Genomic DNA, 26587 nt, shown 5'->3' on the forward strand with positions numbered 1-26587 from the left:
CTTCACAGCGAAGACCTAGAACTCTCTGCCTCTGCATCTCGGTCAATCAATGTCACTGCCTCAATTCAGGAAGGATCTGGCTCTTCTGCTGAACTTCAAAAACCCCCACTCACCCTCGGTGCCTTGAGACCCTAACAGGTTATTAGTTGTGCTTTACAAAAGCCCTGATTGATTGATTGAGTTCCGTTTGTAGCAGAGTACTCTGTCCGCCAATCTCTAAAGAAGGTTTTGGTCCTACCTGTGTGCAAGTCAAGAAAGATCACAGTCCCATCCATACCAGATAAAAACATGGCATGGCTAGTGATTCAGATTCTCAATTTGTATGTATATTCACCAATTCAAATTTTCTATATACTTCCGTACTGCTAGGCAGTAAGGTTAGATTTTAAATTTGGAATTGGAAGCCAAAAATTAAGTTGGTATCCTTAGCTTGATTTGTGGTAACAGCTCAAGTAGATAGAATAGTGCAATGGACACATGATGACTTCAAAGAACTAATATTCACATAGGAAAAAAACGACATAAAGAGCAGAAAAAAAGGCAAAGGAATATGCTAGAGACATATTGCTTTGACTCTTAGAAATAAATCAAAATTTTAACTCTCCAACTTTCCCATTATTTTTTTTATATCTTTGTCTGTGTATGAAATACAATATATTTCCTAATTTAAGCATTTGTTTATTCCAAACTTGTTTCTGTAGTTTTGTGTATTTTTTAGGTTTAAACTATAGAAATAGCTTAAGCGGGGGTCCCTTCTGTTTAGTAGTCATTTATCTAGGATGTCTAGAAGTCAAAAGGTTAAGTATAGCTGTAATAGGGAATTTCACACTGTTGTGAAAGAGGCACAGATTTTGTATGTCTTTCAAAGTCTTCCATGCTGCTGCTTGTGATGTCCCTGCTTTGACCTAGAAAGAATCTGCTCTTGTGTTTAAGAGAGGCAAACAATCTGCAGTTTGCTTTATGCCTAGGATCATACAACACATCAAAGCAGTTCTACAGTAGATTTGAATAAAATATAATTATGTGAGCAGTGTAATTAAAGCTGCCCCTAGCGCTAAAGTGTTCACAAGAGGCTTGTGATCTGTTAGGAGGGCACATTTGTTACCCCCCAATGAAATGCCTGAAATGTTACGTGGCGCAAACACAAGCTAGCTCAATGACAGGATACTGTCAACAAGTCACATTTTGGGTTCTCAATGGTATATGCCAATGGCTGTTCATTACCTACAGATCCCTGAGATAGTACAACCCCAAACTAAAGGCACTTGTGTCAACAGTGATGATTCTTCATAATTCCCCAAAGTGAATGATTTTAAGATATATACCGTGACAATTTCATTATCAAAAAGCTTCTTGTTGTTCCCTGTTCCAAACAAATTCCTCTCCTTTACGTAAGAGCTTTCACAAGACAGATACAGTGAAGGCCATTCATTTTTTGCTTTTCTCAGGTGGTGGTATAACCAACATTACTCGGACCAGTGGCTCCTTTGGGACAACCACTTGTGCACATATGGAATGCCCTATATAGTCCACTCATGTTTGAAGGAATTTCGTTTTCTCAGGGGATAGAACAAAGTCCTTGTCTGTCTGCCTGGAATAAACATTAGGTACAATTTCATATTGGTTTTGACCAGAAAGGGGAGTGAGAAGTTATGTAAGGCACAACCCTCAGTCTCCCAGGTTACCACAAGTAACTGCACAAAAGAGGGTTAACATTTGCTTTTGTGATCTCTTCAATCTGAGGTTTATGGGCCCTAGTACATCTCAAGATAGTGAAGGACCCGCAGCCAGGTAGATTAGTGTGATCCTGGAATCTCTTGGATATTATAGTAGGATCCTCACCCACACGTACTACCTGTGGCAGTCTTTGTCATTGGATCCTCGCCCACTACACCTAGTGTGAGTGGGTGGGATCAACACAGTTGTAAGCGGAGCTCTTATGCAAAGAATGAGGGATTGTACATGGATTCAAATTGGCTTCGGGATCCCAACACCTTTTTACTATTAAGTTCCTTTAGCAGAGATAAAAACAATGAGGTGTTTTGTATGTATGAAGACCCAAACAGTCAGTAACAAAGGAAGTACTGCACACCTGTCAAACACAGTCATGGAATCATTTATATTGTTTCATATAGGTTCACCTTTGGATTTCTTGTTGCTCACACTGCAAATTTAATTGCCTTTTTTGCCATGTTGTCTTTGTTATCTTCGCTCATCCAATACACAGACTGCTCAATTGCTTTACAATCTCTTCAAGTGTGGGATCCTCAATTGTCCACACATTCTTGGATCTTCATACTATTAGTGTTTACCATTAGTTGATTTCTCAATATCTTATCTATAGTTGACCCAAATTTACATAGGGTCAACAAGCTTCTTAGAGCAGTCATGAATTAGGTAATAGCTGCTTCTTCTTTTGACATCTAGTATGAACTGGTACTTTTATAAGTGAAATGATTATAGTGGCCTTGAAATAGTTTTCTGATTTAATAATTGCATTCTCCTTGTCATAATGAGCCTCTACCCTTAGTTTGCATCTAGCTTAGGATAAGTTCTTCTGAAGATTTCGTTTCTCCAGGCCCTAGGCAATGGAGAAAAATGCAATTTCTGCACTGTATAGGCATTGTATTGCAATGAATAAAAAAACAGTAGTGTCAAACTGATAATAATAACAACATGATGGATGGAGCCAGTTGGACCAAAGGTCATTTCTCTCTACAGTTCTATTTCATCATGCAGTGGAACACATATTCCATTTAACTATATGAAGAAACAAAATGGCAGCCTCCACCTAAATGAGGCTTGAAATTCTGGGTTACTGAGGCATTTCCACTGTACATCAATGAGAGACATCGATGAAGCAGGCCCACCTCGGGGTGGACCTCTCGACTACTGTGACTGAAGGAGGGTGAGAGGAATCTGATTCGGAACAAGAAGGAGTGTCCTTCGGCATTAGAGGGTACAGTCTGGCTCATGACAACCTGAGAAAAGCAAGCCACCACTCTCACTGAAAGGATCTGTGAACGTCAGCAGTGGAAATGTTTTCTGCCAGGCAAGTAAAGTCCACACTGTTGAAGGCAGGAGAAAGCAGAGAGGATTGTGTGTGCGTCTTGATCCACCCACAACAGGATGACAGCATGTCCAGGGGGCAATCAGCAGGCAGCCCTCTCTGTGGCACTAGGACCCCATCCTCATTAGGCAAAATTGGCCTTTAAAACTGATAACTCATAATTAGGACATCTTACTAAAAAAGAAGAAACACTGTAAATCACAACTTTTCACCTTAACAACTAGCTGACAAATGTTTCACAAATAAACTCTTGCACCTGATTATTCAACAAGTACAAAGAGGCAAAGTTGGGAAGGAGAGGTTGAGATTGAAAGACCATCATAATGTAATATTAGTATGTGCCCCTGCTGACTACAGTGTACATGCTCTATATATATGTTAAAACTTTGCCTACAATATATTTAGTCTGTGTTCCTCTGTAAAGAATGCAGTGATTTTTTTTGTGACCTACCTAGTCTGATCATGAGCAAATTTGTGTAGAGGATGTTCATACCGCATTTGTAAAATGTGTGGTAGTGAAGGTAGATAAAACCCCTTGCCTACAAAACAGCTTATAATAAATTGCTGTGCTAATGCTTTTTTTATAAGCAGTGCTTCTCGTCTGTTTTGCTTTGGCAGTGTTCACTATAAAAAGACATGCTTTGCACTTAAGGTGCGTAACAGCTTGGCGCTCCAATAAGGACCTTTATAAACCACTGACATTCTGTGGACAAGCATATGTTATTTACACTGTGAACATGACTCTATACTTAGCTTGCACATGAATCAAAGTTTGACGCAGATAAAGAGAGCATTGCTTAATCAAGCACAGCTGCCAGAAACTTGTGCCTGGCTTATTCAGATTTTATTCAGAAAAGATGGGCCTAATAGTTTCAATTACTCTCTAATGTCAAGCATGCGTTGATGTGAAAGAAACTTAAAATGTACTACATCAAACATTCTTTGTTGATCTACTTATACATACGTCTTCATTGACAAGGAATTAATATGAACTAGGTACCGTAAGCACAATAATCTGAGAACTTCTTGTTTACTATAGAACTGTCCTTAATATAATAGTATACGGATACACATTTACACATACCTTTTCAGGTCTTCCATATTTTTGTTCCACGTTGCACAAGTTAGATCAAACCTTGTTTTAGTCAGACTTCCTCTGTAACTGTTGCCAATGCCATGATAGCACTCTAATTAAAAAAAACAAAAAGCACAAAACAAAATATAACGAGATCATTTCCTTGAATACATAGGATTTAGTGAGTGAAAGCAATACACAGCGCATTTTTGCACACAATGAAACAGATAGTAAATGAATGCAACTAAGATGTCGAAAGTAAATAAGTGTATGAAAGCTTATTTAGCTTGGTTGTGTTAACCATTCTCTCCAAATGCTTAAGTAACGCTATGTGCTGTGATTTAAGTGTTGTTCAAACAATCTGGAATCATGCCAATCACAGTAAATGTCTCTTGTTTGAAGGTATTTTTGAGTAAGTCATTGCACAGTGCATTATCCTTTTTAGGTTGAGCCTGGGCAGCGTATGCGGTGCTCTGCGAGGCATGCTGTATTCAAGGATGGCCTTGAAGCTCCGCCCGTCTCTGCCCATCTTTTCGGTAGGCTCCTGTTGCCGTCCTTTCTATATGGTTGCTTCTGTTTTGTTAATAGGCTTTTTAGCCCCTCCCATGAGGACTGGACTTTTTATTTTTTGGGTTACACGGTATGTTTATTTAGTCTGTGAGCACTATTTTCTTTAATAATGTTGTCCTACTGAAGAAATGTCATGCTTCCCTGCATGAGGCACCTTCAGGTTCAAGAACGGCAGCCGCTCATTTCTTTTGTGATGCACAGCTGCCGAAATTAACAGAAGCTCACTAATGGCGCCTGATGCTCGCAGTGTCTCATCTCCGTTGTTCTTGCTTACATTTCAAGTGCTTTACTTAATTTTGTATTTAACAGCAGCTCAGGTGGCCCCGGAGGGCTCCAGACATGCTGCAATGCTGGGCTCATTATTTCGACACCCATCACCCCGTCCTTGCATAAATGTGGCGGCCATCTGCTTTTGTTTGGTTCTGCATAACAGCGCAGCAGCTGCCACCTGCCTCCCCCCACTGCTCGGTATTTGAAGGCAAGAAAACTACAATTATGCACTGCTATAGTTAAGATGTTCACTTCTAGCGTCTTAATTTGAGCAGTGCATAACTATAGTTTTATTTTCTCCTAACTTTCACTGGTTCCATGCTCGTGACAACATCACAGACTGCAAGTTGCATGTGGTGCAGATCCAGAATTTGCAATGCAATAGGTCTCACATTTGTAAGAGTTTAAGTTATTGGCTTTGTAAATGACAATGCCTTTAATGTATCTGTTTTAAAAAACAACACATAAAAAAGGCATTGTCACTTACAATGCCAATAGCTAAAATCCTCGCAAATGTGAGACCTATTGCATCGCAAATGCTTGTTAAATGCTGCCATCATTCTGTGTCCAACTGGCAACCAAGTGTTCAAACTCCTTAGTGCCTTTTATTTAATAGTACTATGAGGCTGCAAACAACAATAAAGGATTTCCCTTTCACTGATGAAGGGCACATGGGAAAAAGGGCTTGAAAAAAATTACAAGTAATATATTTTAAGTCAGGTAACTAAACTCACCATGAAAGCGATGCCTGCAGAATTCTAGAGATCTGGACATAATTGCTCTTCTAGTGGTTAACCCAATTATTTTCCAGGTTTCCTTAATCATAAAGCTACATTTATTTGAGGAAATTACGTCATCTGCCAAACACATTGTCTTTGAGGTAAACACTTTTGAATAAATACTAATAGGCTTTTGGTTACAACATTGTTTTACTAAATCACAGCTCACAATACGTTATTTTAAAAACACATTGATAACCAATAGAAAGTAGGTCACTAATTTCACTGAATCTTCTGCTTTTTATTTATTTCTGCTTTCATTTTATATATTTATGGGGTCTTTCTATTGAGCGTACAAGGCACAAGAGATCACTATACAAAGTGGGACAAAGTGAATAGTAAAGATATGCAAGCATTAAATAAATTGCCTCTCTCAGATTTTTTATATACTTTGATACAATACTACAGTTTAATTTAGTAAAAACCTTTGTATAATCAGTGATATAGACAGCTAAGGCTGCCCTCCAGCATGTAATGTTGTTAGCTTCAGAAGGTGATTAAATAATCACCAAAAGCCAGTCGCATGCAAATTCAGTTTAATGTCTCTAATCAAATTACAGAAAAGTCACAGAGACTGCTGGATAGCAAACTAAGGTCCTTCCTCACACATGTCAGATATAATATGCTGGAGGGAATATCCATCATGTGTTTGACAGAGTAACCCACCTGCAGAACTCTTTACTTATACTTTAAAAATATTTGTGGTTATTACAAGTTCAATTTATACTATCATTCAAAAAATAAATTCTCTAGACTTTCCTACTTTAGACATTGTATGTGAAAACAAAGATTATCCTGGTAAGATTATCTGTGCAGATGTACATGTTACTCGAGGAATGTGAAAGGGAAAACTACCTTTAACCACATCTAATAGGGTCCACGGTTTACACTGGACAGTTTCTAGACCAGTGGTGTCCAACCTCTTCTACAGTCTGATCTACTTTTGATCAATGAAAATCATCCTGAACTACTTGAGATACTTTCTCTTTTTTCCCCAGCCATATCTTTTACACACACACACACACACATGCACACCCACACACACACACACGCACACACACACGCACACGCGCACACACACACACACACACACACACACACCCTCCCCCCCACACACACCCTCTCCCCCACACTCTGTGACTAACAGTGCCAGGGCTTACTGCAGCTGGTGGCTTTGCTGCATGGTGATTTGTTATATAGCAGGCTTCCTGCTGTCAGTCTTGTGTATCTGAGCATGGAATCTTGCTATTGGGCAGGCTGACTTCTTCTACAAGAGTCTGCGTCTCACTGGTGCTCCCTCTACACATGGCAGCACTGTTAAGCTACAAATCCTTTGAATCACATTCTAGGCTAGATTCCATTTCAAAGAGCTACCCCTTGGAGACCCCTGTTCTAGACTTATATTACAAACATAGGATTTAGACCAGCAGTAAGATTGGCACCAAATCAGCTCTTCAGTTAGAGATATTTCAATGAAATCCCTATGAAGTTGTATCCCTAATTCCTTCTGTAGCTCAAAGAAGGAGTGAAATCTTTGTACACCCACCTGATGAGATAGTTCAGGAATGACTTCCCCCTCAGTCAGAAAAAAGGTGGTAGTCTCCCTAGGTAATTGTGGATTCTCTTTGTGTTGCTAGGCAGCCAGTCTCACTATGCTCAGTATTAAAGTAACATTTCAAAGGCCTGACTCCATTCTAGTCAAACCCTTCAAACCATGTCAAACTGTAGTCCTTCTAAATTCTATCATATATGTGTAAAGAATAATACCATGAATGTCCTCCACTGTTATCATTAGTTGAGACGGGGACAGAGTGTTAAGGCGTTCCGATAATGACCCAGATATAACACCTTATGAGACACGCTGTCTGGAACAAGTGTTTCCGTAGGAATATTTCAAGTTCATCAAGAAACGTATATATAAATATCAAATAATAAGCAACAATGTGGACAACCATACAAAGTGCCATGTTTTATTCTAAACCTACCAGCCTGACTACATGCCAAACCATAATTTCAGGTACTATCTACATATATATTGTGAAGCATCCCAGTGACCAGGAAGGAGAAGTTCATCTTCTTCTTCACTGTAAAAAAAATACCCAATTCCCAATTCATCTAATTAAATTCTTTCTCCATGTACAGGAAAACTGCCACCAATGCAACCTTCATTATATCTGTGTCCACTGCTTTCAGTATATAGTGGACATTATAGCTTATAAGCTTGTACATGGATATATCTATTTTTCATTTATTTCTTAAACATGTTGATGTAGCATGGACGTAGTTACTTGGGCAACCGAATAGGGTGAACACACCATTCAGTACAGAGTACAATGAATAATTGATCAGTAGATGAGCAATAGTATTAACACCGGGCAGAGAAGGGGATAAGAATGGCCTTGGTAGCTCATTTTGGACATATAGTTTTACATCAATGTCCTGAAGAAGTGTATATTACATTTGTTCTTATTGTATCCTACATGTACTTTGCTAAATAGTTTGATTGAACAGCACCAGCTAAAGGATGCTGTCAATAAGACCTCAGTAATACTGTGTAATTACATTTTTACAATGTGAAGCAAATGCATTTTGGAAAGCACTATAAGCCTGAAGTGTGTAAGTTCTAGGAAATTCAATTTAGAGCATTGCACTTTTTACCTTGGAGTCTCAGGAGCAGCAAACTAATGTAGACAGTCTATAAAGCATTCATTGGCTATTAATAGTTGCCTGTGCATGCCTCTGCATGCACATCTAGATAGGGATGCATATTGTGTTGTCAACTGAGCATCATACATGAAGCCTAGTTTTTTTACTTTATTTCAAGATTGAGGTCTCTAGACCCCTACCTGCAATGAACAATGCTCAAAGTCCACTGTAGTTACTTGATTGCTTAGTTCAACGAAAATCAACTGGGTTTTTGGTGTTTTTAGCTCTAGCCAGTTGTTTCCCATTCCATGTTTAAAGGAGATCTATTTATTTATTTTTAGAGTTTTATATAGCGCAAACTAGACCACAAGAAATCGGGTATCAGAGCGCTTTACATGAGCATCAGTTTCATTACACAAGGACACATTCATATTCATATCTAATAATTTAATTCTTCTAAATGTAAACTATAAATGTTGGATAATGGGCAGAACAATGTTGCTTCATCAGCATATATGCCATGTCCTTATCCTCTACAAATATTTTCCAAAGGAGAGTTAGAATCTGGTAATGAACAACGCTCTGGCTACTCTCATTTCTTCATGAATGTGGGTGCAAATTGTCTTGACATTTGACTTTAGTAGTTCTATTATGAAGGTAGCCCCTGAACTACTTTGTATTGTTGTTGGACACTGCCAAAATTATAAATCAATTGAGCAGAATTTTGTAGGTGAAGGCAGCTGATAGGCTAAAAAACAAGATGGTTGAAGAACCCTTGTAGGCTGCCCATGCCATGTCTTGCCATATTTCTATTACTGCAAGCCCTTTTCCACTAATGGAATTCAAGACAGACTATCGACTTCCCAACTATGAATAGTTAGGTAAAGACAATCTTATCCATAACCTTTGGAAGAGATGGGTCCTTGGCAATCATCCAGTAGATGAGTAGATCAAAGGTTTTAAAGAAAGAGAAGTCACAGCTCGGGCATTTTATTTTTTAGAAACAAATGATTGACAATATTCAGAATGGGAGCTGTTAGCAATGAATTATATCTTTACTAATACACTGTGAGAAGTTACACATTTATACAAAGGAAGACGCAGTGTCTATCCAGGAATGAGTTGAATAACATTTCAGTCTAGGACCAGCACCCATTAAGATATTTTATTGAAATGTTCATATTCCAAGGCAATGTGATTGTATTCAGAAGTCATCACCTGCTTCAGATCCCAACCCCTTAATTACAAACTTCATTATAAAGTTTGAGAACATCCTTCCAATGCTAAATATTTACACCTTTTTCTCCTCTTTAAAAAGCCCTTAAATTATAGTCTGATCATTCAAGCAATCTACTTGTGCTGCCTTTTTATGTAAACTCATGTTATGTCCACTAAGATCTTTTACCAACATGAAGTGAAGCCAACTTCAATTATGCTAAAAATATCAACACTTCTCTTAGATCTTTCATGACCTTTGTGTACCAACAGAGATAAACATCAAAGGACATTTTTAAAACCCTTCCCAATACATAACCAATATCACCTGTACTCTTATTTATACATAAAATCCTCCACGACTCATTCTCTGAACATGTTTGTGAACAATTTGTCAGTGAGTAGGACCTGATACACCACCCAAGTAAATGAATGTTTCTGACTAGTATTTGAAAATAAGCGTGAAAACTATGAGAAATTGGGGAATTCCACAAATTTGTCGGTATGTGAATTTTGTCTTAAAAACACCCATAGGAGTCAGAAAAAAGATAAAAAGTTTGGTTGTAATGCTAAAAGGTTTTTATTTGGATGTAGCATCTGCAATATATCCATAAATTCAAAACTAAATTGTAGTCTTACTAAAACTCCATGCATTCAGCCCCTCTTTAAGTTGCATCCTTTACTAACATGACTTATATACTCTATCTAAAGATGCCATTGTTAGATTTAAGCCCTCTCAAATAATAATAAGGGGCATCACCATTTCAATGCAAAACAATACAAAGAAGTGCAATTATTTCCACTGAGAAACACCGTTTCTGCTGAAAAGTAAATATATTGTACATTTTTTCGAATAAAAAGTATTGGAATTTGTTTTAAAACCTGATGCAGGAATCGACTGTTGTGAAGCAATATCCTCCCCAAGTAGGACCTTGCTGAAATTGGAGCTGCTGTCATGGAACCAAAGTCCAGATACGTGAAACAGGTTGGTCCCAATGGCTCTCTGGAGCTTGGGAGATTTCCCATTAAAGTTTATCTACGTCCCAAAACAAAATGTTATTTAGTTGTTTTTTGATGTGGGGACATTTGGGTGAGACACAACTATAATTAAATCTGATGCTGTGGTCAGATACTTTTTCAGGTGGGTCCATGTGAAGCTCTGGAAGAAATGTTTCCAACATTTTCTAAATTTCTTCTGGTGCCCAACCTACAAGGGGAAGGCACTTAAAGACTCCCAATGCATAAAGCAGAAGCCAACAGCAAAGAGCAGTCTGGGTCCAGTTGTTACTGGTTAGCTGGACACTTCAGTCAAAAGGCAGGCCTCTTTAAACTTGCTGTGTGCCTGTAGAACATGGCAAGCCAGGCCAGGTGACCCTTAGAGTCTAATTCTTTGTCCTGGGTACAAGAGGGAGCCTTTCAGGGCTCCTCTCAGGTCACAGACAGCAGGTCTAGGCCTCTTTTGATCGTCCACAGATCCATAAAGTGTTTTAAGAATGGTGCCTTGTGGTGCCACATGTATGCCTGACACAGCAAGAGGGTGGGTTGACTCCTAGGCATTATATAACCAATGAGGTAAAAGGTGCCAGTGGCAAAACTATCTACTTTTTCAGCAGCTTCTGTTTGCCCTACTGAAACAATCTGCTGTGCCTCTCACTCAGAATCCCAGTTGGAGAAAACTGTCTCCCCTTGTGCAGAGCCAGAGGTGTGGCAAGAGCAATTATCAGTTGCCTCCTCTGTTGACACTTGAACCTTCTTCTGGGAGTAGCTTCCTTCATAATGGGTTTTGTGCCAGCCTGGCTAGGTTGACAAAGGCTGGGGACTTTCCAGGTGTCAACCTGAAATTTTCTTGTGTCAGGACGGTTAACTTTGAAGGTAAATATGTTCCTGGGTCCACCCCAACTAGTCCTTCTTCCAGGGCAAGACTAAGCACCTTCCCATTCCCAGGCCATTGTCCCTGTTCTGGGAGCAGTTTTCACACATCTATCATACGTCATTTAGGCAAAATACAGGCTGAGCAGTGGCTGGAGTTCTAAAGCACACTAGCCTTCAGCAGCTTAAGGAAGGAGAAAGGTAACTTTCTAAAAGTTACATTTCCAATATAGTTAATAAACATCTGACTTCACAAATAAATTGGGGTTTCATTAAATATAAAAAATAAGTCTTCAAATAGAGTCTGTAGCTGGTACTGTTGAACAGTTATAGATTAAAGTTAATTATGAATACTTTGACTTTTACTATGTGCCTGGATCAAATTGACCAGTGACAATGTCATTTTGGGCCTAGCCACTGAAGAAACATGCCATTTTTAATGTTACACATATTCTACTTTTACATATTATGCATCGTACATTGTGGGCAGCAAGGTATGCTTGGGTACACTCATGTAATATTTTAAATCAGGTTAAATACATGTGAAAAGGGTAAATTCAACAGGTGTGTGCAGGAGGGTTCAAGATGCTGCTTTTAGGCTACATAACATTGCCTGAAGCCATGTTTTTCAGGCCCACTCTCTGGATGGCACAATGGGTGATTCAGTCAAAAGGTAGCATTTAAAGTCCAGACCCAGTGTGCACTCTATGTACCATATACTAAGGACCTATAGGCAAGTAAAATAAGTCACTTAGGGATAATCCAATTCAACTATGTTAAAAAGGGAGCACTGGTACTGTAGGTGTATCAGTGCACAGAGTTCAAATCCCAGCAGAAATAGGGACCTGAAAAAGGCAATAAATCTGGTGTGACCACTCAGAAAAGGCGGATTTCCTACACTGGCAATATTCCCTCCAAATATGTCACATGTAGAGAGAACAAAATCACATTTTCCTTGTAATTCAATTTCTTATTTTTAAAGTGTGATCACAAATTACCTTGCTTATTAGAGGCTGCACATGTTTGTATTTGTGAACAGTATCCTGTTCTAATAAGTGGGTCTGTTGTAAAACACCATGGTGACTCTGCTCCATCCGGATTTCGACAGTAGTTTTCTCTTAAATCCCTGCAAATGCATAAGTAAAAATATTTCCTGATCAATTTTCAATAGCCCTATGAAAATACAGGTGATTCTAAACAGTTTAACACAGTGCTACCATATTAACACTAAAGTTTAGTAAACCTTGGTTGAGTTTTGTGTTTGTATAACATACCAATGATGCCCTACCATTTTCAACTAATGGCCATATAATATCAATGACAGTTCAAGTCAAGTCCATCTATACAGAGGATAAATTCACAGATGTCAAGGTTCTACACTTTTTTTTTTAGATAACGTTCACATTCCCATCAAAAATTATATTCTTAGTAATAATTATTCTATATGTGTGCTTATTTTATATATTCAAATTTAATCCTGAGCATTATGTGAATTAGCATTCTTTCCGGTTGGTATAAATTCAGGAAAATTAATTACGTATATCTAAGTTATCATTGACATAATAACAAACTCACCGTAAGTTTAAAAGACCTATTTCTACAAAGACTCATTACTTCTAATTGTGGGTTTTTATTTTAAAACTACCACCATCATTTCCATTTGATGATACCCTCCTTTGCAAGTTGCCTTGGAATGCCCTCATTTGAATAGTGAGGGACCTTATCGTTATCATTTTAGATGACTATCAGTAATTGAACCATTTCTATTAGCGAGAACACAATCTTCCATCTATTTTAAACTAACTCCTTAAAAAAATGTCCACATGAAATTCACCATAGAAGCACATTTGTTTTACCATTTATGTTGTGTATGCTCTAGAGGTATTAATCCAAGAATCCGGACAGAAATAAAACACTTCATATATGTTTTGTACATCGCATATATTCATAGGTTAAGAACCTGGCAGATGACACTCTTCGATTATTCTCCCCTATTTTATCTTTACAGTGTCAATTTTGGTGACTTTCTCTCTGCCTCAGAATATATTGAAAAGTAAATGATTTATGCTTAGTAGAATGAAGATACATCTTTAGTATGAATGTATATTAAGTAGCATTTGTGAACATTTTTATCAATTTGTCAATAACTGACCAGTGATTTTTCTTACTGCTATTCCTACTTGACCTCATCCCAAGCATTATTTTGAGATGCTTCCATTGGATAGGAAAAGAACAGTAGAGTTGTGAAAGGTGCTGTGGTAACTCCAGCTTGTCACTATAAATCTATCAATCTCAGCGCTCTTCCTATAATATCAAGCTAACATGTAGGTCAGATATACCCCACCTAATATCTTGAGGGCGGAGAGGTACAACTAGGAATAATGATTTTATTACAAATTCTCCAGTCTACATTGCTTGAAAAAAGAATAAAAAAAGACAGAGTAGCTGCCCTGCAAATTCCAGGCAAGGGATATATCGTACCCTACCCCTAGAAGCTGTTATTTCCCTAGAAGATATTTCCGGAATACCTACTGGTATATGAACGTCAACTCAAAAATAGGGAAGCACAATTGGGTCATGGGCTAAAGGTGACAGCAAATGGTGTTTTGCCCTGCCCAGATGCATCTAACAAAATAAACAATTGATCATATGAGCTAGCCAATTAAGAGCTTTAAAGATAAATCAAAAGAGCCCTTTTAAATAGGCTCTGGCAAAATTTTCATAATGCTGGCATAATTTCACGTAATAACGCTATTACACCATGTTACAAAATGTTAGCATGGAAACAACACTAACAAACATAATAGGAGATGATTTTCAAAATTTGTAGCACATAATGCGCCCTTTTGTCATGATTTTGCACACTAAATTTAAACACTAAATGCCAGCTCTGCAAAAGCCCCCTTCCCAAGGCCATTTTCAGGCCTCAGGGACCCTATTCAGGGGCTGATTCATTTAAAAAGCGAATGGGGTGTGCCCCTCCATCCTCAGGCCATTTCAAGGGAACACATCCTCTGGGACCAATTCATTTAATAAAGGACACGGGACGTGTGACCCCCAACCATTGCCAGGCTCCTGGGACCCCATCACCCAGAGCCAGTTAAAAAATATGGGGAGGGAATGTGCGGGTGCCATAACGACCAACCTGACACATCCTTTCCATTTCATGACGTTAAGATCATCATAAATGAATGCAAATCTTAGACTCCCTCAAAAGTAATTTTCCCTCAGATTAATAGCAAACATTCACTTGCGTTTTCTTCTGCAATCGAGTGGCATTCATTTTTCACAAACTATTTTCATATTCTGTATCGATTTTTTGTTATTTCTTATAAACTGGCAACTTTTCATTAAAAAATGTATTGACCACTCGATGTTATAGTATTTTTAGATTCAAGATTTGTATTACTGCAATTGAAACGTAACCTCGAACTACTTCAAATGAACACAAAGTGAAAGTTCAAGAGTTGTGCATTTGCTGGGACATATCATAGGCTCACCACACATCTGTGCTGGAATATGACCGATGCTCTCTGGTTTGTTGTTATCTCAAGAAATCCCAACTACGCAAACGATTAATCAAACTTTCTTTAAAAGAAAAAATCCAGCATTGAAAACACAGATGGAATCATAAACGGCATCTGAAATGTATTTAAAGAGCGCCATTCATCACAGAAATGAAAGGATGATGGCCTTCGGTTATCAACGGGTGCAAATGTGTCCCAAGTAAATGTAATAATTGCCAAAGGAGATGTTATATGCATTTGGAACCAATCAGTGCAACTTTCCTGACTAGAAAATAGGAGGTTCAAGTGACAACAAACTTGTAAGGAGGTAGTTAATCTCCCCCTGCCCTTGTAAACTGTTTCCTTATGTGTTATTGCATTCGAATGTGTGGATGGACATTGCAAGCACATATGACGCCTTGTCTGTCTTTGGCCTCTATAAAACTCGCAGTTACATAACACCACTGTCCTCTCGCCCCTTCCAGTGCCTTTCCGCCATTATAAAAGAGCGAGTTTTTCTATTTTTCTTTATCCTAATCTATCTTAATCTCCAACATGTACATACACTTTTCACCAACATTTTACTAATCACAGAAACTTACTTGCATTTGTAGTTCTCTGGAGCAAAACCATGCTGATGTGGATACTGGGAGTCCCATCTTTGGCACTGAATTCCGTTGTATATTGTGTTGACGGTGCCTCGATAGCCCTCCCCTTGACCCTTAATGCATTCCGTGGTTATAACAGTGTCATTCATAATGCTTTGGGCTAATAAGAGAAACAAATATGTTGTCAGGTTATCTCTGTATACACTTGCTGTTGTACTATATCTGATTTCGAATGTGCATTGTATGGAACACAAACGAATATTGTTCATTAATCGTTTACGAACGTCAATATCTTTTTACATAATCTTTTCATTAAAATGTCACAAAGCCTTTTTATAACGGAGGTTGTGGAACATCAAGAGAACAAAATGAAAAAATTAGAAAAATCCTCGTCGCCAGTGTTAAATTAATATTCGCCCACAACGGTGAAATAGTTGGGAGGTTTATTCGAGTACAACTCCAGCATGAACAGCACCAACGTTTCACCGGGCAACAGCACTTCCAAATGAATCCGTCACCCTCACATTCCAAATGACGACCCCGCATTCTAAATTTGACATCAGCACATTTTAACACTCCAGATTATAACACACTCATTTAATTCGAGCATAACAGAGTCAATATCTTCACATTGTAAGGCCTGTTGCAAAAGGATATCATCTTGGTGCCATTTAAAAATGCATTATGGAGCAGAGTGCACTACAAATTATGTAAAAGCAGTAAAATTTCGTAACATTTGTTAAAACTGTTGACATTCAAGAACTTGAGTTCACATGTGCAGAACACTGTTAACCAAAGTACCCCTCAGAGCTAATATCAATATAAATGGAAAGTACTACAGTGTAATAATATCCAGAGAGAAAGATTTTTCAGCATTCGGGCTTACTAAAAAGAGCCCTTTCAAGAAAAAATCTGACTCCAACGAGGCTTCTTTATGGTGAGTTTACTTCTAAAGAAACAGCAACAGCAGGCGGTGCAGCCAAAGGTAAAATAATTATCTTTGATTTTAAACTAAACATTTCACTTTCCTACATCAGTAAAGTCATGAGAATCCACATTCCAACCCACATTCCATATTCCTTTCATTTGCTTCCCTGCTAAACCCAACACATCTTTCCCTCATACACACAAAAAAACAAAATTAACAATTGGACTTTCGCTACATTGTTTTGCATAGACTAGTCCATAAATGGAAATCAAGACAAATGGTCACGTAACCACACCAATGATTTTCTCTCCTCAGGAGTTCTTGTGTGTGTGGACAGTTCTTATAATTGACAAGCCCAGTACACAGCTTCTTAGAGGTTGCAGTCTGTCCAAAAGCACGAGTGACACCACAAGTGTCCAGACCACCACTTCCCTTCATGCTTGGCGGCCCACTTTATATAGACAGCTTTCCCTTATTCCACCATTTTTCATCACCAAGAATGACCACGTTCCTCTTTAAACATACAACCTTTTAAGGATCAGAACATTTTGAATGTCCTTTGGCAATCTGATTCAGACCCAATCTCCCTCTTTGACCTCCGACCCCCTTCCACTGTTCTCAGCCACATATTTTGCTTCCTTAACCCTACATCTTTCACCCAAATGGCCCTTTTTCTCCTCTGAAACATCCAATTTATTCATCTATTAATGCACCAATTTTGTTGTAGCCACTCTGCCCTTGAGTAATACGAAGGGTGACAAACCTGTGACTGCACTGGGTGAAGTACGTATTGTCTTTATTAAGCCCTCCAGCTCCTTCTTCCAATCCAACCCATTCGCCATAGATAATTGTACATTGCCCTTATCACCCGGTTGTACCTCTCCACAAGACCATTAGTCGTGGGATTGTGAAGGGAAGTGGTCATATGCTTTGCACCCCACTTGCTTAATTCCTCCAGCGTAAATTGCATGCCATTATCCATCCTCAACACAAACAGAGCATGTTCCCTTAAGAGCAGATCATGCAAAAATGTCACCACTTCTGATATAGTTATAGTCTTGACACATTTTATCTCTGGCCACTGAGGATAATTATCCATCAGTACCATTCCATATCTAAATTAGTATGTCATCCTGGAAACAATTGACATTACAAATGCCTTTTAATATGGCTTTGACCACACGCTGAAACATGGATGCCAAATCAAATGGCATCTGCTTAAATCTAAAAGCTCACTGTGTGTAACAAAAGATGTTAGGTAACGAGAATTCTTATGTAATGCAGAGGACATACCTAGTGTGGTGAAAATCTTTGCCCCTTTAAGTGTGGTAAACATTTAAAAAGTATTGGGTAGAGGATGTCTGTCGACCCCATATTTTTTCATTAAGGTCCCTCTAGCCAATACACATCCTCAATGTAACATTTGGCTTCCTAGTCAGTACAACTGGCAAAAGCCATTCTGTGCTCTCTATTGGCTCAATTATATCTTGCTGACATAACTTCCTGAGCTCCTCCTTCAACTCTTCCCTCATGGCAATGGGGACATGTCTTTTCTTGTCCACAACTGTTTTGGCCCCTGCTTACAAATTAATCTGGTGTATGAACCCCTTAATTTTGCTAGACACTTTCAGAAAGGCTTCTGTCCAGGTAATTGTACCCACAGATATCTCACTCATCCTTTCACTCCGCAACATGACCAGTTCTGGGCTGTTGGGATCACACATGATCCTAAGGTTTCTCTGATCTAACAAACCCAGTACACATGAGCCTTCCACAGTCATATACACTGTACCTTCCACCACACTCCTTTTGAAGTTCAGTCTAGCATCAAACTCGCCAACCAGCTTTTTCTCCATTTGTTACAGGCTTAACCTTAGACTTCTGCAATTTTACATTCCCCAATTATTTGCATTCGTCCACACCAATTAACATAAATAACAAACATGAATCTGCCAACATGTTGACACTGATTCCATTCACATCTATTATGGCATGCAGCTTCTTAATGCTTGCCCCACTTACTAATGAAACTAATGAAACTCCTCCCATTTTACTTGCATGCAGGTTTGGTTCTTGTTACTCTTCCTCCACTATAAATACCACGCACCCTTCATCTGCACACTTCATGACCCTTCCCAACAGGGTTCATACTTTTAGATGGCTTCATTTCTTTACCCCATTTTTCTTTACACACTTTCATGAAGTGTCCCTTTTTCCTACATTTGTCACACACTTTGTCTGTTGCCGGACAAGTCGAAGAGTTTCTTAAATTGTGTTGGCTCCCACAGCAATAGCTTGCTAGTGGATTTTTTCTATCTTTTCTTCATTGTTAGACCATTTCTTCTATGCTTAGTCTTCCGGATGCAAAGCATGCACCTGCTTAGTCAAGGACATTTGAGCCATGAACTTTGCTATGAATTCTATCCCACATGCTATTTCAATAGCTTTATCTAAGGTTAGATTTTCTACTGCTAACAACTTATCCTGCACCATTTTTTCCGTCGAGCCTAGCGCAGCTCGCATGCGCTACACTCGGAGAAGGTCCTCTTGGAATTGCTACAGCTTTTCTTGAAGCTTGTGTGTGTGGTGCTCACACGCTATTGGGCTTTGCGTACGTCTTTGTAAAAAGACAGCACGCAATTGGGAAAAGGCGGGTGCATGTTCCACCTTTGTATCCGCCCACGGCCTACGGCTTGCGAGAGCGAGCAGCAGCGCAATCTGTTTCCAATTATCACGCCCGCGTCTTGCGCTGCGTTAATTGATTGTAAACAGATGGCATTCGAGCAGCGGCTGTTTACTTGGCCATCCGAGCAGCATCACCATCCAGGAAACATGTTGTTTCCTAGTTACAGATAAGGGGGCCGCAGTGACCTTCGCATGGGCAGAGCCCAGGCCTCCAAGGCCCGACCATGCTTTTTCCCAACTGAACAGAGGAAAAACGGCGCTACGGCAGATAAATTAAAATACCTCCAGGTACATAAATGAAGGTGAACAAGTGAAATGCTTCAAGAAGAGATGCGTGTGACTCATGCTCAAGGTCAGGCAGAGACACACAAACTCAGGAAAGTCGCATTTTTCTTTTCACAGGCGCTGTTGTCACTACATGGCTCTCACTGCCTTCTTGAAGGGCTGACAGGCAGGGCGGTCGGAAGCAGTGTTTGATGTTTGCACCAGCGCTCATTTTTGTGGCCTACTGTTTATTATCAGACTTTGACAAAAGCAGGAGTAAAGCAGAAAAGGGAGAAAGGAGGATACAATATGGAAAAAGTGACAAAAGGGAAGGCATGATTAAAAAGAAACTTCAACAGTGAGATAATAAGAAAGAGGCAAGTGGCAGCAAAGCTAGACAGGCTTGGTGGTTGCCAACCCCAGGCATCAGTAGCGCCAGTGGTGGGGGTCCTACAAGAAGCTCGTAGCGCTAGTTTCAAGGTATTTTAGGTGCTTCTGTGCATGGCTGCGCCCCGCTTTTTCTTTCAACATAAAAGCGTGTGGTGTGCCCTTTTGATTCCACACATGGAGTGTGTTCGCTTCAGAACATGTTATTATCAAGCCCAGATGAATGGAGGCTTTTAAAACCAACACGATTTCTCAGTAACTCAAGCATCCACTGCAGACATCTACCTGTGTTTAATCTGCACAGCATAAGCTGGAGTCTCTTCGGGGCCATTTCAGCTTTCCATCCTTTTGAGGTTGATAACATTACCTTGAAATTGAATATTAGTTGCACCTGTTTACAGACATTATTAGTTACAAAACTGCTGTAGCAAGTAGCTTCAAAAGTATTATTTTATACTGTGTCACAATCTATGTCGGATGTTTTTTTGGTTGCGGGGGTAATATTGCTGGACCTTGCCAGTACCGCCTTTTTTCATTTAATCTTTTGTAGGTGTCATGAGGTGTTTGGGGGAAGAGCTGAAAATGGATGGGGCATTGTAATATTGTCAAAAGCATTTATTATTTTTTTGTGGCACAGTGCTAAATCAGACCATTTGCATATAGATACTGCTTATAAAGGGTACACAGTATGCAGCAATTGTATAGCTTTTCAAGACCTGGTGGGACATCTCATGGGATAATGTGCTGCATAACTAAACACTTAAAAGGTCCCAAAGGTGAGACCTATTGGCTATGCCAATGCTTGCTACTATTGGGCTTCTACATCACTTGATGCCGTATTATCTCTTTCTCGAACACATACCAGCTAAAACTCTTAGATCACTCACAAAGTTTCCAACTGACTCATCAGCCAGTTGATGCCTCCTATAAAATTTGCATCGCTCTATTTTGAAATTCCTTTTCATTTTAAAACACAATCAAACACTTTTATAGCTGACGCATGCTCATCTACTACATCTCCCTCCCCAAATACAGGTGACGCAGACAGATGTTTCAAAACCTTAGTGCCTTCTTTGCCCAAAAAGTGACGCAGTTTTGCAAATCTTTTCCTCCTGGTGAAAAAATAAACTTCAATAGTTTCCAAGTACACTCCAAATCCTTCCTTCCATTGCTTGCAATGAACCAAGGGTAAACCAGCAGATGCCAGAAAGGCTGACAGAGGAATCACAGATTGTTGCATACTTGACATACAATATAGACGATATCTTAAACAGTATTAAAAAACCCTGCAATTCCCCCACTTTTGCTAATGTTCATAAGGGTGTGCAAATCACTGTGATCCACCCCATCTCCGGAAGATCTTCAACAACTCCTTCGAGACCGCCACCTTCCCGGTGAGCTGGAAGCATGCAGAGATCAAATCCTTACTCAAGAAACCTAAGGTGTACCCTAAGGACCACAAGAACTTCCGGCACATCTCCCTGCTCCCGACGAAAGTCATCAAGAAGATTGTCAACAGGCAACTGACCCGCTTCCTCGAGGAGAACAAAGCTCTGGACTCATCCCAATCTGGATTCTGCAGCAACCACAGCACTGATAACGCCCTCATCTCCGCCACTGACGACATCAGGACCCTTTTGGACAACGGCGAAACCGTGGCCCTCATCCTCCTGGACCTTTCGGCCACCTTCGACACCGTCTGCCACCACACTCTATGCACACGCCTCCACGACGCAGGGATCCACGACAAAGCCCTGGACTGGATCACCTCCTTCCTCACCAGCAGAACCCAGAGTGTCCGCCTCCTTCCATTCCTTTCGGGAGCCACCAAGATCATCTGCGGCACACCCCAAGGATCATCCCTCAGCCTGACCCTTTTCAACGTAAACATGGCACCGCTCGACAACATCGTCCGATCGCACAACCTCAACATCATCTCATACGCCGACGACACCCAGCTGATCCTCTCCGTCACCAAGGACCCCACCACCTCCAAAGCCGACCTCCAAGAAGTAATGAAGGCCATCGCCGAATGGATGAAGAACAGCCACCTGAAACTGAACTCGGACAAGACGGAGGTCCTCATCCTCGGCTCCACCCTCTCTGCCTGGGATGACTCCTGGTGCATGGCCACACTGGGAGCTGCACCGGCACCCACCAACCAGGCACGCAACCTGGGGTTCATCCTAGACTCATTGCTATCAATGTACCAGCAAGTCAACGCCATCTCCTCCTCCTGCTTCAACACCCTCCGAATGCTTCAGAAGATCTACAGATGGATCCCTACCGGAACCAGGAGGATGGTTACCCAGGCTCTTGTCAGCAGCAGACTGGACTACGGCAACGCCCTCTACGTGGGAACCACAGCCAAACTCCAGAAAAGACTACAACGTATACAGAACACCTCCACACACCTCATCCTCGACATCCCCCTCCACAGCCACTTCACAGCCCACCTGAGAGACCTGCACTGGCTCCCTGTTGACAAGAAGATCACCTTTAAGCTCCTCACCCACACTCACAAAGCACTCCACAACGCCAGACCTGCATACCTCAACAAACTACACCTTCTACACCCCGAACCGCCAGCTTTGCTCCGCTGACCTCGCCCTCGCCACAGGTCCACGCATCCATAGATTGACCGCCGGCGGCAGATCATTCTCCCACCTCACCGCCAAGACATGGAACACCCTCCCCATCCACCTGACCCAGGACCTTCAGGAGACTCCTCAAGACCTAGATTTTCGAACAGTAGCAGTACCCCCACACCCCCCCAGTGCCTTGAGACCATCAAGGGTGAGTAGTGCGCTTTACAAATAATTGATTGATTGATTGTGTGAATCACTGATAGATTTAAATGTAGATAAGCATTTTTATCAGGTTTATGCGAGGTGTGCAAATCACCCTTGATCACACTTTCTAAGGTGAGCGAATCACCAACAGTGACCCCTGTTGTATGCAGCAGTTCGAAAGGTTTTTATATCAGCTAAATAATCAACCTAACATGCTCACAACCACTGCTCCACTGTGTCCTGAAAATTGCAGCGTTAAGATGCACAGGCATGAATGTAAAACACATGCAAGGTCAAGCATTGGGGTTTGAGCAGGACTGATATTTCCACTTTGATTCGCCCTGAAGTGCAATCTCTACTTACTGTTTGGTTTAGTAACCCCTGATCAAATGTTATCTTGCATGCACTTTTTTCACCCTCTGTACTGGACCCATACCCCACACACCTACAGGCACCATCCGGCATTTCTCTTAAAAGATCTCCAATACAGTGACCCTTCGGGGGACCTGTAGGGCATTTCAGTGCCGGGCCCTACGAGGAGCAAATGCCCGATGATGAAGCATGACACCCTTCGGGGTGTGTGAGGGCAACAAGAGGCAAAACTTGTGCCTCCTCTTTTTTGATGGGGTCCACTTCATAACTAGGTCTCTTTCCCTATTCTCTTTTGTTTGTTATAGGGCATGTGGGTGACCTTTGGTGCCCTGCCTTAGGAACAGTGTCCTCTTTTTGGTTTAAGCATTGCGTTAGAGGAGTATGGACACTGGACCGCAATTTGCTCCTCGGTCCCCCCTCTTTTGTTGATGTAGTAATAGTATGGCGGATCAGCCGAGGGACCTCTTTCTATCCCTTCTTTTCTCTCTGTTTATTTCTTTTTCACACACAAGACCTCACCATCGACATTTTGGGTGATTCTCTGGAACCCCCTTTGTTGTATCTGTCATGGTTAATATCCCACACCTTTATTTCTAATTCTGGCACGCTGATGGGTAGGGGGTAGAGCCTTTGATACCCTCCCTCCAACTGTGGCCCACATTATAATTTTGGTGCTACTGAGAACTCCTTTAGTTCCAGTGCATATCTTATGCCTCATTGCTACGAGTCCTGACTCTGGACAGCTCGTGGAATTTTTATGAGCCTAGCGGATTACTAACATGTAGGGGAGATTAAAGGACAGGTAAATTTTGACCTCCCCGGTCGGTGTCACGTTCTAAATCCAGGACTGGTACTATTCATGCTGGGTTGCAATGACAACTCTATCCTCCGGTTTGAGAGTGATGCGCATGCGCGAGGAAGTAGTTTTTCTCTCCCCGGTTTTGCACATGTGCCAGTAGCTAATTTCTGTACAAGCGCACCTTTTCATTAAGAGGTCTGGCTATCCCAGAAGTGGGCACCACCCAGGTATTCACACCAAGGCTATTTAATCCGTGCCCCGGTTTCCAATATTTTTTTTGGGCAGACGCACGGACAGGGCAGGTATTCTGCGGCCCGCACTGATATATTATTGTAAGTAAAGACGGGATGTTTGTTGTATGGAACAAACACCCCGAGTGACTATTGCTCGGCCCGTGGACAGTCCCCGGAGTTGATGGGCTTTGTCTCTTTCTTTCCACATTGCTCCCTGACAGCCAGAGAAGGTGCGGGGCTCTGTCGTCTTCGGCCATATCAGCCCTCTCCCTGATAGTGCTGGGTAAGAACACTGTGTGGAACGTTTGTGTAAATTTGTTTGTGAAGCCCATGACTTTATGATTCACATGTAGGGACATGGTTCTACCCAACATATGCCTTGTAAAAAACGAACTGTGTTCGAGGGCACCGTATACGACCCAGAAATTCTTATCCCCCATTTGAGATGGAGGGGTGTACCAGACCGCTTTCTTTGTGGATTTTCTGTTCGTGGGCACAGACACATCTGATTGGGCTCCTCTCCTGTGAGTTGTTGAATCCCGGTAAGAAACTGGGTGGTACATGGGCAACGTTTGTTACGCCCCTAAGTTTTGGCATGTGTGTCTTTTTATTGTGGCACGTCGTGCACACGCTTGTGGCACGCTTTGATGCATCAGGTTGGACTGATGCGCATACTGTGTGTATTCTATCTTGTGTTTATCTGTTTGGTTTAGTAACCACTGATCAAATTTTATCTTGCACGCACTTTTTTCACCCTCTCTTCTGAACCCATACCCCACACACCTACAGGCACCATCCGACATTTCTCTTAAAAGATCTCCAATAAAGTGACCCTTTGGGGGACCCGTAGGGCATTGCAGTGCTGGGCCCTACGAGGAGCAAATGCCCGATGATGAAGCATGACACCCTTCGGGGTGTGTGAGGGCAACAAGAGGCAAAACCTGTGCCTCCTCTTTTTGGATGGGGTCCTCTTCATACCTAGGTCTCTTTCCCTACTCTCTTTTTCTCTTTTGTCTGTTATAGGGCATGTGGGTGACCTTTGGTGCCCGGCCTTAGGAACAGTGTCCTCTTTTTGGTTTAGGCATTGCGTTAGAGGAGCATGGACACTGGACCGCAATTTGCTCCTCGGTTCCCCCCTCTTTTGTTGATGAAGTCAAGAGACTCCACATTCCAACCCAAATTTCATATTCCTTCCACATGCCTCCTTGCTACACCCAATACATACTCTATTCCTTTTATTGTGCCATCTATTACTCTGCCAGTACTTCATATTTAAATCTTAGGATCAAACATCTTCTTTCAATCTAAACACTCCTTTACATCCACTCCCAGGTCTCAAACATATTTTGTCCTTTTTCCTCCTTCCCCATTTCAAATCTCACAAATGTTTTAAAAAAGAGTTATGATAGGTTATTTTTTTAGAGTTATACATTTGACACTACACAATAAACCAGTATGTACATGTATTATATTTGGTGATGTATTTTCATGTAAGTATACATTTTATTTTATTATTTGATATGCAGGTGCCTAGCCATTCGTGTTAGCAAACCCATTGTGGTACCACTCTTACTGCAATTTCCCTAACAAAGTCCTGCTGTGCTGTGGCTCATTTTACTTTTAGTACTGCAAAGTAGTACTCATGGTATATTGACATACTATTATCTGAGAAGCTTGCTTTTAGTTTCTTCTTGGGCTCACATGAAAGACAGTGGAATGCTAGCTAATGCTGGCACTTTGGAAGATGCCCTGTCTGAATTTCCCCATAGAAGTGAAGCATGCTCTATAGGTTTCTACAGTGGATGAGTTTGTTTGCAACTGCCCACTTGCCTTTACAGATCTACTATTTATCCACCAGGTGCACATTAAGGCAATCAAATGTATACTAGATGAAAGAATCAATCTTTAAACCCAAAAATGTTTATAAATGTGTAGAACATTATCAGACCACAAACATGCCACATTTAATCAGGAAAAAAGATAGCATAAAACATGGAGATGCTCATCAATAAACAACTATGGAGGGAGAACACATTCAGAGGAATGGAGATGTCTGTGCTCTGAGCTACAGCATTTACAGTGTCACTGCAGCACCCTTTCAAAAGATAGTTGAAAATATCTGGTCTGATTTAGAGTTTGTCAGACAGGTTACCCCATCACAAATGTGGTAGAGTTCTCTGTCTGCTGAGTTGGGGACATTGGTATAGTCACGTCAAACTGTTTATTCTTTTTGGAGCGGACCCCATGAAAAAAGCTCCAAGAATGTCAGATTAATTCATTTTTTGTTTTTCAAAAACAAGCTCTTCTTTTGGGAGTTTGTTTTTAAAAAAGGAAAAAGGTTTGTTGTGGGCTAATTGAAACATGGTGGTCCACTCAGCAAACTTTCATTGCCTTCAGAAGGGCTTCTGTATTGGCAGCTTCTCTAAAGACTCTGAGATCTTCTAAGAAATAGTGGAAATCTATAACTAAGGTGTAAGGTAGTCCAGCCAGGGTGGCAGAGGTGAATGTACATACAAGAT

General features: G+C 40.7%; 1 protein-coding gene across 4 annotated transcripts in view; it reads right to left on the reverse strand.

Moving 5' to 3' along the window:
* HGF (hepatocyte growth factor) overlaps positions 1-26587 on the reverse strand; it is a 475310-nt gene that overhangs the window by 163691 nt on the left and 285032 nt on the right. For all 4 annotated transcript variants that reach the window (XM_085652885.1, XM_085652884.1, XM_085652887.1 and 1 more), the window contains 3 exons: positions 15603-15768; positions 12493-12620; positions 4155-4257 (listed from right to left, as the gene is read on the reverse strand). In XM_085652885.1, coding sequence (XP_085509011.1) covers positions 4155-4257; positions 12493-12620; positions 15603-15768 — 397 coding nt within the window. The remainder of the gene's footprint in view (positions 1-4154; positions 4258-12492; positions 12621-15602; positions 15769-26587) is intronic.

This window comes from Triturus cristatus, chromosome 4_1 (genome assembly GCF_964204655.1).
Source record: "Triturus cristatus chromosome 4_1, aTriCri1.1, whole genome shotgun sequence".
NCBI classification, from domain to species: domain Eukaryota; kingdom Metazoa; phylum Chordata; class Amphibia; order Caudata; family Salamandridae; genus Triturus; species Triturus cristatus.